The sequence below is a fragment of the Anabrus simplex genome, chromosome 9 (assembly GCF_040414725.1).
Source record: "Anabrus simplex isolate iqAnaSimp1 chromosome 9, ASM4041472v1, whole genome shotgun sequence".
NCBI lineage: Eukaryota > Metazoa > Arthropoda > Insecta > Orthoptera > Tettigoniidae > Anabrus > Anabrus simplex.
Window position 1 is genome coordinate 55850752 of NC_090273.1, and position 12384 is coordinate 55863135.

Below are 12384 nucleotides of genomic sequence, written 5' to 3' on the forward strand. Positions count from 1 at the left end.
ACCCCTCATTCACGGATTTACAAAAAGGATCTGCCGAGCAAGTCTTCTATCGGCCCATCACTCAATTATCCATTTTTCAAACTGCTGAACAACCAATAACAAGAGAGTTAGAACCTCGTTGAAGAAGCTGGTTTCAGGAAAGTGTTCAGCAGTGCTTGTGTGCACTTTCACGGGAAGCTTGAATCGCGAAAAAGTCTTAAATCTACGACTTTAAGGTTATAGGTAATCCTAGCATCCAGCGCAGATACAAGAGAATGATCATGTACATTTATGAGCAAGGAACCATGTTCATCGAATTCGACGAGGACTGCGTTGTGCGTAAAGTTGCTAGGAAGGGTGGCGTAGAACGGAGTGGTACTATTTCATCACAACTTTTCATGTTGGTGCTGGTAGTTGCGCAGGAGTTTACTTTGGGATAAGAAAGCCTTCCCTGTCTTCAGCAGTGATGCTAGTGAACATGAAACAATCATGTAAGAATTAAAAATTTCATACGAATTTTTAGCACAAAAAATAAAATAAAAATGAAATGGCCTATGGCTTTTAGTGCCGGGAGTGTCCGAGGACAAGTTCGGTTCGCCAGATGCAGGTCTTTCAAGTTGACACCCGTACGCGAAATGAGAATCGTTATGAGGATGAAATTATGATGAAAACAACATATTCCCTCAATCCCCGTGCCAGCGACATTAGCCAATGATAGTTAAAATTCCCGACACTGCCGGGAATCGAACCCGGAACCCCTGTGATCAAAGGCGAGCACGCTAACTATTTAGCTATGGAGCCGGGCGTTTCAGCACTAAAAATTAACCAGAAGAAAACTAAAAGTGCGATCCAAGACAGGTTGTATGTGTTACGAGCTCACGCTGTTCCAGAATCATATCTGATTTTTTTTCAGGATACGTATCTTACAAGGATTTTAACTACATGTGAGATGCCCTGCTGGCTAAGTTGGAGTCCACCAGCGTAATGTTCTTACTCCGCTCCTTTCAATCATTGTCATGATTTTCCTGACATCGAAAATCACAAAAGATCTTCATAAGGCATTCCTGATAATTGGTAGTGGTGCAGTTATTAGTGACTACGTGCTATTTAAAAAACTTGTGAACATTTTTCGAACACAAAGGAATCAAAGAACGAACATCTTCATGCACTTTCGAAAGTCCAATGGTTCCAACGACATACATTTTTCTGAACTCCCAACCACTGCTAAACTCCGGCAGTTTAGAATACCTTGGCTGCATGCTGGAAAGATAAGGTGGGTGTGATGAGGATGTAAATTACACGACCAGTGTAAGGTTGGTCGAAGTGGAACAATTTTCAGCGTGAGCAGGTAAGATTGTGCACGAGTGTGAAAGAAAAGAATGAAATCCATGACACCTAAAGACCCGTTGAGCTTCTACTTACTACCCGAGCTACGAAGAGCAAAAGGGCCCAAGATACGAGGCGATAACAGGAACTTGTCGGGTTCAATGATGTTGACAACAAAATACGACTACGTTTCGCTAATCCTGGAGGAACTACAGCAGCAGAAGCAGGAAGACGAAGTGAGGAGGGATAAGGAGTATAATATATTCAGCTTGTAAGCTACTTGCATGCGCATCATCAGTTCATTGGCTTCGTGCAATAACCAGAAAAGACCTCATTGTCTGAGATACAATAAAACATTCGTCTTCGGTGTGCGAACTATTGTAAGCTTCCTGAGGTTTTCAATTTGCCGTCCGCCGAGGTACCCAGCCAAAGCTATTACATATCTTCAAAAACATTAAAGTTACTAAAAAGAAGATCATTAGACTGTTAATATAAGCACACTGAAATAATTTGGTATGAGGAAAACTTTTTAATACTTAGATATCTTTGTGGCCTCCTTTAAAGCTGTTTGTGCTAAGAATTACACGCAGTCACCAAGAAACCAGACAATTTAGTTTAAGGACCCAGCCTGCTGAAATCCATTATTACCGTGCGGGCGATACTTACAGACGTTATTCCCCATCCGACCAGAGTGACTTCAGTGTTCGTCAGCCTCTGATCTTGTGCAGGTATTGGTGTGATCTTGCTGTGAGCATCAATGAAGGTCATCGGCACAGGTAGCTGTAAGTTACGGTACATATTAATTTCTCTGAAAAAAGTGACGTCTTATTACTTCATACAACAAAGGCGAAGTTTACATACCGGTACATACAAACATAACATACATATACTGTACATATGCCATCTTGTGATGATACACAAATCTATAGCTCATTCCATGTTAAGAAAACAATATTGCTCGTATTGTCTTACAAGGAGTGAACTCACCCCCTCTTAGACGCTCATAATACCTCGTGAATAATGAATATCTTAATGTATTTTATATCTTGTGTTATGAAAGAAATATAATGTATAAGGTATGTTTTTGGCCGCAAGTTATCAAAATAATTACTGTTTAAGAAATACATCCGCAGGGAGGAAGCACAATGGCAGGAACAGCCATCACTTTGTTGCCTTCCTTCATTTTCCTTCTGAGTTGCTCTGGTCTATGTTACACTTAATCCGTTACGCTGTGAATAGCCGGCAGCTTAACACGGTTGAAGAAAAGTCATATATTTATTTATGTATGTTATCACAGATATTTTCATTTAAGAAATATTTTCATTTTATATTTAAGAAATTGTGTTACGAGAAACTTCTATTACGCTCTCTCACAAGACTCTAACAGACACTTGAAGTGCGCCTGCGCTGTGAGTGAGTTTCTACATTGGTCGTTCCCCCTCCTGTCCCTTCCCCTTCCCTTCTCAAACGTAGTCTTGGTGGCTGGTTGCATCCAGCGTTAGATTCTCACTAATTATTTGTCGCTCTCTTGAGCAATTACTGGGAGGTTCCTTTCGAACCCAAGGCTTCTGGGCTGCGAACATCGGAGCGTAAGTCGTGAGTGAATGTTGTATGTGTGTGTATTGAGTGAAAGGTTAATGCTTGTAGCCGCGAATGGGTGTGTAAGTGGATTTGAGTTGTGCTTCTGTGTGTGCTGTGCTGTTTGGATGGGCCGGGTTCGTTCGTTCGTTCTAATATTCTTGTACAGCAGTTGGGACTGAAAATTCTGATGCTGTGCTGTACAGCGATACATCACGGCATGACTTGTACTGATATAGAAATTCGCTATGATGTTTATCTGTGCTTGGTTCTGTTATTTAGCTTTTGTTCTTTAAGCGCATTTTATTTTTGCCACATTTTTACCACTTTTTCGAAAGCGCATTTAATTGTTCACATTCTTTTCGTGGGTAGATCCGACGGCACAGTGGTACCCGGTGTTGCCTGGGCAAATTTATTAAAAGCACTTAACTGCACTGCCCACCCCGAGCATATAAATATGTCTATTGTCTATTTTCTCCCACACTGCCTTGATTTTTAATACTGAGGTTTCGTATGTGCAATAGTTTGTCCATGTTGCTGTAAAACCTTAAATAAGCTATCCCCCGCCCTACAGACCTGCACCCTAGATTTCAAAAAACTAATTTACAGCTTACCGCCTTCCTTCGTTTATTTTGATATTAAGTACTTAGTTTCACCAATATATAAGCCGCGGTTTATCCATAATGCTGTTGAGCAGGGCCGTTCGATATGGCAACAAGAGCACTACTGTTTCCTTAACATGGAATGAGCTATACACGAGAAAGAGAACAACCAACCTGGACACCGGAGTTAGGAAATGAGGCTTGGACTGTCACGAGCCAGGGAGCGGATGATAGATATTTGAGTAACACGTACTTAAAAGACAGTTTACATGGAAATATAGTTAAAATATGTTTTCTTGTGATAAAGGATTGAGACATATATGTTGTCACGTTCGTGATGAGGTTTTAGCTCTCCCCAACCATATTTCGAAACTGCATTCGTGCTATAGAAATGGGTGTCATTCGTAAATTATTTCCGCCTTGCATTCCACTAGTACTTTCTACGTGGCTTTGCTCACATTTTATTGCTTTAATGTTTTCTCTTGGAATCCTTAAAATTGTATGGTACGAACTCCTGCCCTAAGTTGTAGTGTCACCTTGAGAGCGAGTCTCTCACTCTCCCCTTCGTTGGTTGAGGGCCATGCTGCCTGTTGGCGTGAGACGCCATGCTTGAGTAAACGCTGGAGTGCGATGGAGGTAAGACGTGTTTCGTCCTCACTTCTGGATCGCTTTCCGATCTACCACATGGATACTGGATAACAATGTTTCTGCATAAGAATTTAGTCCTTAGTGCTGCCATATCAGACTCGGAGAGCGTCTTCCTTTTATTATGAATTTAGTAACTTCAAGTATATTTCATTTATGTGACTAATGGATACAAGCGTACTTCTGCAAACTCCAACAATGTAAGTCCCTTCTTCATTTATGTGTTGGATCTGCTTCCTGCTGCGTGAAAATATTTGGGGTGAAATTCTTTCATCTTGAGTATCGTCGTGGGTCTCGAATTTATTAAGTTCAGTTTTTTAGTTAACTTAGATTTCTTTAGGTTGGGTTTCCAAATTGTACCTAGTTATACATCCAAACCGTTTGGTGAAAAGAAGGTGTGTGATTAATTAAAAACAATTTATTTAGTAATACTATTAAGTAATTCTATGAAACTACTCTGTGTATAATTTTAAAACTACGCGAGATTTCACTTGGGTGCCAGTCTCTTGATTTATTTTTCTCTTGTTTTCTTGCATTTCTGCTTATTTAATTTTGACCTGTATTTGTAGTTTTTCCTTTTTACCTTCATACTTTTCTTGTTGGACCAGTGTTGTTTTGGTTCATGTTTCTTGGTTGCCATGTTCTCTTGGCGTGTTTACGTCACGATGGTAACGGGTAGTGTTGGTGATAGTGATTGTTTGATGTTGTTTGGGGGCACTGGGTTTTATGGCGACGATGGGACAGGGAAGGGCTAGGAGTTGGAAGGAAGCGGCCGTGGCCTTAATTAAGGTACAGCCCCAGCATTTGCCTGGTGTGAAAATGGGAAACCACGGAAAACCATTTTCAGGGCTGCCGACAGTGGGGTTCGAACCTACTATCTCCCGAATACCGGACACTGGCCGCACTTAAGCGACTGCAGCTATCGAGCTCGGTCCAGCAAGATATTACAGATTCCTTAGATTCAGGAGGTCAAATGGAATGTATCGCGATTGAACTATCTAAGGCATTTAATAGGATAGATCATGGGAGAATACTGGCAAAAATGTGTGCAAGTGGACTAGACAAAAATTTAACTGAATTGGTGGCTATATTTCTAGAAAATAAAACCCAGAGGAATAAAGTAGGTGAAGCATTATCTGATTCTGTAATTATTAAGAGGAGAATTTCTCAAGGTAATTTTACTGGACCTTTATGTTTTCTTATATGTATTTAAAGATATGAGTAAAAATTGTAATCAGAGTTAAGGCGTTTTGGTGATGGTGTTATACTCTCTAGGGTAATAAATAAGTTACAAGATTGTGAGCAACTGCAAAAAGACCTCGATAATGTTGTGAGATGGACAGCAGGCAATGGTATGTTGGTAAGGGGATTTAAATGCCGGGTTGGGAGTTTCCCTAATAGGAAAAGTACCCTAAGTTTTAATTACTGCGTTAATGGGGTGAAAGTTCCTTATGGGGATCACTGAAAGTACCTAGGTGTTAACATAAGAAAAGACCTTCATTGGGGTTATCACATAAACGGGATTGTAAATAAATAAAGGGTACAGGTCTCTGCACATTGTTATGAGGGTGTTTAGGGGTTGTAGTAAGAATGAAAGTAAAGGGCTTATAAGTCTTTGGTAAGACCCCTACTAGAGTATGGTTCACCGGGCGAGTTGGCCGTGCGCGTAGAGGCACGCGGCTGTGAGCCTTGCATCCGTGAGATAGTAGGTTCGAATCCCACTATCGGCAGCCCTGAAGATGGTTTTCCGTAGTTTCCCATTTTCACAGCAGGCAAATGCTGGGGCTGAACCTTAATTAAGGCCACGGCCGCTTCCTTCCAACTCCTAGGCCTTTCCTATCCCATCGTCGCCATAAGACCTATCTGTGTCGGTGCGACGTAAAGCCCCTAGCAAAAAAAAAAAGTATGGTTTCAATGTATGGGACTCTCACCAGGATTACTTGATTCCAGAACTGGAAAAAATCCAAAGAAAAGCATCTCGATTTGTTCTGGGTGATTTCCGAGAAAAGACTAGCGTTACAAAAATTTTGCAAAGTTTGGGCTGGGAACACTTGGATGAGAGGAGACGAACTGCTTGTCTAAGTGGTATGTTCAGATCTGTCAGCGGAGAGATGGCCTGGGATGACATTTGTAGACGAATTAGTTTGAGTAGTGCTTTAAAAGTAGGAAAGGTCACAATATGAAGATAAATTTGGAATCCAAGAGGGTAAATTGGGGAAAATATTTTTTTATTGGAAGAGGAGTTAGGGACTGATTAATTTACCAAGAGAATCTGTCACCTGCGACGGCCGTAAATGCAGATCTTTGGTGACTTGATTGATTGATTGATTGATTGATTGATTGATTGATTGATTGATTGATTGATTGATTGATTGATTGATTGATTGATTGATTGATTGAAAGAGGTCTGTAAAATTCCCTAAGAACTCCGTTTATGTATGACTAGCAGAACTACCCGTTCTTCGTACGGGTTATCAGAAACTGGCTTTAGTTACTCATACTACTTCATTAGATATTTATTTTAATTACAGAACGGAAGTTGAGATTGGTCACTGTGTAACTTAGAATATGGCAATGACACCAATGGTTCTTTTCTGAAGTTTCTCAATACTTGCTGCCGATAGGCTGGAACAAGGATGCGCCCATCGACCAGTGATTTTTCGCATCTTCTAGGTTTGACATGGGCGTTCAGTGCTCTTTTTAGCGGCTGGTATTCAACTCATGTTTGGTACATCTTCAAACTTCTGATAAGGAACTCACTTTTCTCAAAGTACGTCAGTTACTTCCCTCCATTGCATCCATGCCACATTTACCTTATCTCGAACTTCACTGCTAATGTCAAGTCGCTCTACAGACGATTCCCGAGTTATCAGAAACTATCATATTTGCTAAACTACTTTTCTCCTGACAGGACATGGCACCCATCATCATTTCGGGTACCATAGCCTTTGCATCTATGACAGCTACACCTATCCTTAATACATCAAGCATGTCTCTACATAGAAATAGTAGGTTTTCCTGGGAGCACACGCAGATGCTTTCCTTGCAGTTCCTGCCAAAACTACTCTTTTTCGTCGTCACTTGGATTTGCTTCCTGGTATTCCGTTTTCTGGTTTTTATGCGTACATCTTGCCGGGAGAGGAAATTTGTTCTGTTAGAGTGCACATCGTCGGCGAGTATCAGGATCAAATGAACACGCCGTTACAAATCCAATAACCATATCAGTGCTGAGCCCTTCGAGGACATCGATATTCACAGGGAAGCTCTCTGAGGTCCCGAAGGCATAGCGTCGACTGTTCGGGCTCACGCACAACATTTCTACACAGCCGATAGTTGCTCTGACACGTCATAGTGCTAATAGCATACGGGATGCATTCTTGCGAAATACGTCGGAAATCTCCTGAGGATCGAGGAAAGTAATATGAAATTGCAGTCGTTTCTCTCGACATTTCTCCATCAGCATTCGAGTTGCAAGAACATGTCTATTTTTCCATTATCCTCAACGAAGCCACAATGTTTGGTGAGGCGCCAGTCGAGTACTCCCTCAACAATCTCCATAGTGCGTGACAGGAGTTGTGTTTGGTGATAGAGCAGTATGCCGGGTTATATTTGTTTTAGAATATTGGCACTGCGATACTCGATGCTCAATCGACGTGCCACAGCCAGATATCACTACAGAGAAGAGAAAGTGATCAACCAATCAATTGCTTTGTTTTGTAATTTCCGTAAATTCCGGAAGTCAGTGCGCAGGACATTGGTTCTTCACGAGATTGAAGGTACTGGCACTATTTTGACCGGGATAAGACCTATTAGTCTTCTGCGTTAGCGAGCTTTGGAATGAGTTTCTGTTGTCAAAGAACTTTTCTTCCACCTGAGGCTACCATGCCTGCTTAGCAGTACGGTGGCCGGGTTCTGTAGTATACAGAAATGTTTTAGCGGTGCTGTAATGGATGCACAAAGAGTGGTCCACCCCTCTCTGGGTGGGGGACTCAGGCGAAGAATATACCCACGGTATCCGCTTACCTGTCATAAGACGCGCGACCAAAGAATGATTAAATTAGAACCATTATATTACTTGTAATTAGTGCCATCACGCGAGGAACAGTATGGATCGTTTTTACTTTCGAGCAGTACCATTATGCTAGGTACACAATAGGTTTATGATTAGTAGCAACAGATGGTGAATCAGGATGGATTTTACAGTACCCCTGATTAGTACCACTATATGCGGAACACCACGGGCTTACGTTGCTTGTGATTAGTACCACTGTGGGAAGCACCACGGTTCTGGGCGTTACCTGTCGTTAGTACCACTATATGAGCGACACCGTGGGTCTGCGTTGCCTGTGATTCGTAACCACTATGTGAGGAACACCACGGGATAGTACGAGTGCCGTTGATTAGTACACCTACGTGAGGAACACCATAGGTATGTAATGCCTATAAGTGGCACCATTATGTGAGAAACACCAATAGGTCTGCGTTTCCCGTGCATATTGCATTACCTGTGAGTAGTACCACAATGTGTTGAACACCGTAAGTCTACGTTACTCATGATTTAACGCTGCATGAGAAATACCATGCTTTTCACTTTCCTAGCGATAAATACCGTTATGAGGGTCCGTTAGCCTGAATTAAAAATCATCATAGATTCAGGATTATACTTTGGAAGCAGTCCCTTGGACAGTATATAATATTGTTTTAAGATAGTTTCTGGAAGGGTGGGGTATTCCGTGTATAATCCACCGACTGTTTTAAGTTCATAATCATTTATCATCGTATCTTCTTTTAATTCTAGTCAGTGGATCGATTTTTGAATTATTTTGAACTTTCAGTACTGTGAGCTGAATCTGTTGATTATTTTAAATTCATATTCATCCATCCATTCTTCATCACATTTTTAATTCTTGTCAGTGGATGCGATTTGGACCTTAAAACTGTCATTACATTTCGTCTCATATAGTATGATTACGGGCCGATGACCTAGATGTTATTCCCCTTCAAACAAAAAGCATCATCATAATCATAATCATCGTTGGCCAACTCCAGTTTCCCAGGTGTGGTATACGAGCCGTTTCCATTTTGTTCGGTCCATGAGCCATTCTTCGTTCACAATCCGCTCCCAATCCTGTCCTTTCTTCTCTACAACCTTCTTCACTAAGTCTGTCCATTTTTCTCTAGGTCTTCCCACTGGTCTCCTTCCCCTTATTTCTCTTTCATACTCCTTTCTTGCAGACCTATTGGCACTCGTTCTTTTCACATGACCGTACCACTTCAGTCTTGCCTTTTGGATCTTCTGGAGTAATGAGCCTTCTAGTCCTACGTCTTCTGACTTTTTCATTCCAGATTTTATCCTTCCTAATTTTCTGGATCATTGTGCGTAGGAACATTTCTGCTGCTTGGAGTTTCTAGTGGTCCTTTCTTGTTAATGTAGCGGTTTCCAGGCTGTATGTGAGGATAGGGGTGTAGTATGATTTATACAGTGTCATCTTGGTTTTGAGTAGTACTTGTTTATCCCATATAGTAGCATTCTTACTTCGAGGTATAAATGTATTGCTTTGCTGATTCGACTGTTTACTTCATATATACTTAAGTTATCTTTGGGCATTATAATTATAGTATCCAAGTACTTAAATTCTATGACACTGTCCAGCTTAGTGCCATTTAGCATGATTTATGACTGATTGTCACCCTTCCGTACCTTCAACAGCACCGTTTTAGCCTTGTTGATGTTTAATCCATATCTCTCAAACTCCTGACTCCACCCCTGCAGTCTCTCTTCCACATCTTTCTCTGAGTTACCACATATTACTACATCATCTGCAAATGCAAATGCTATTAAGTCTTGTTCCTCCTTTTCTTTTAGCGCCTTTAATATTGTATCCATTACAATATAAATAATAGGGGCGACAAAGCACTACATTGTTGTATTCCCCTTTTTGTCTCAAACCAGTCTGACAGTCCAGAACCCACTTGTACACAGCTTCTACTTTCCTCGTAAAGCACCTTAACTTTGGAAGTTATACTGTCTCAAAATTTGAGCTTTCGTAGGCACTCCCAAATAAGCTCCCTTGGCATGCTGTCATAGGCCTTTTCGATGTCAAGGAACAGTAGATATAAAGGCTTCTCTTTTTCCCAATGTTTTTCCATTAGCATCCTGACAGCAAATATAAGACCTATTGTTGATCTTCCAGGCCTACAGCCATATTGTTCCTCTTCTAAAAGTGGTTCTACAATTTCTCGTAATCTATCCTCTATAATTTTATCCAGAATTTTTAGTCCATCAGAGAGTAGAGTGATGCCACGGTAGATGGTACATTTCCGTCTGCTGCCTTTCTTGAATATAGGTACAAATATACCTTTCTTCCAGTCTTCTGGGATGATATTTTGCTTCCATACTACATTTAGGAGTCTATATAGCCAATGGATTGCTGGGGTTCATCCTGCTCTCAACATGTCCACACTTAACTCATCTATTCCTGCAGCATTCCCTTTCTGCATACTCTTAAGGCTCTTCTCTATCTCAAGCCATGTGATTGGATGGCTCCATAATTTTGCTGGGCTCTTCAATTTTTCCAGATATTTCTCTGTTTAGAATTACATTTGATGCCTCTCATTCAGGAGCTTGTCAAAGAAGGTATTGAATTCTCTCCTAATTCCATCTTTCTCTCGTGCTACTGATCCATTGTCCTGCTCTATTACCTCGATGTCTTCTAGGTTATTTCGCTTGTATTTAATAACTCTGTAAAAAGTTTCTTGTTTCCTCTGCTGTCATCTTCCAACTTTTCCACAAACTCATTCCATTTTTCCTCTTTCTCTTCTCTTACTATCCTCTTAGCTGTAAGGTTTTTTGCCCTGTAGAGTTCCTGTAGTTTAGTCATTTCTTGGCCACCTGGATCTTGTACATCTCTTTGCTTTTCTTTGTCTAGGATCTTTTTTTGCACAATTTCTCACTTTTATAGCCAATCTGAATCTGTCATTCCACTAAGGTGTCTCTTTTTCTTTCATGATCGATCCTGTTGCTTCACATAGGTCTTTAGCTTCACCAACCAAACTATCTTTAAAAAATTTCCATTCTTCCTCTACTGTATTCATTTCCCCTTTTGGTTAGCGTCTCTGTATCCTTATGGTATATTCTTCCCTCAGCTTGGCTTCTTCAAATTTCGAATACTTCACTGTACGTTTTCTTTTTTACTTTCTGCGGGGTTGTATTAGCCACATGATTTAGGTCTGCAATCACTGTCCATACTCTCACTGGAGATAACTTGGACATCGCTTACATATTTCCTTCCTCCTTTGTTAGTGATGATATAGTCGATGAGAGACTTATGTTTTCCATCCCAGCTATATCTTGTTATCTTGTGGCTGTCTTGTTTTTGGAAGAAGGTATTTTTGATGATCAATCCATTTCTTCTGCACAAATCAAGCAGTTGTTCGCCTTACGCATTTCTGTTCCCAAACTCATGTGGTCCAGTGATTTCCTCATAACCAAGTCTGCCTGTCCCATCTTGTCCATTTAAGTCCCCAATGATGATGACATATTCTTCATCAATTATAACTTCTAGATCTTGACGGAACTGCTCCTTCTCTTGGGCACTGCATCCAACCTGTGTTGCATATACCTGCACTGCCGTGTAATTTGTGGACTCGAGCTGCATAGATAATTTAACGATTCTATATTCTATCATTCTTATTAGATACTTAAGTAATGGCGTCCATGTCTTTTTGTTTTCAGGAAAGATACACCATTTCTGGCCTCTTCCTCGCGTCCACTCCATAATAATTTGTAGTCATTTCTGAGAATATTACTACCTGCCTTTCTCCATTTTGTTTCACTCATTCCGAATATGGATAGAGTTTTCCTCTTCATCATATCGATAAGTTCTTCAGTTTCTCCAGTCAGGATCAAAATATTCATAGTCCCAATTCTTACATTGTTCGTTAGAAATATCTGTCTTTCGTCGGAGCCATGTTGGCCGTCATACCAGCCAGGTCTGGTAGAAGACTTTGTCAATTTTGGTATTATTTTTTATCTCCACTCAAGGCTCGTTTGATTGTTGAAAGCAATTCGAAGACGCTACCACTGGCTTGCTAGGCTTACCATGGATCTTCGCGTCGATACTTTGTTATGCACTAGATGGTCAGTGCCTGACACGCATTTCCTCATGTCAGTTAAGTCTATGGTTTACCCGCCAATACTCGGGAGGCTGATTGCAGTGGTTGTCCACTGGGCGATAGGGTTGCCACAACCCTA

At 40.9% G+C, this 12384-nt stretch overlaps 1 protein-coding gene across 1 annotated transcript in view; it reads right to left on the bottom strand.

Annotated features, from left to right (window-relative positions):
• LOC137502145 (chymotrypsin-2-like) overlaps positions 1–12384 on the bottom strand; it is a 42642-nt gene that overhangs the window by 10955 nt on the left and 19303 nt on the right. Inside the window, exon 5 of the mRNA XM_068229127.1 lies at positions 1972–2085. Coding sequence (XP_068085228.1) covers positions 1972–2085 — 114 coding nt within the window. The remainder of the gene's footprint in view (positions 1–1971; positions 2086–12384) is intronic.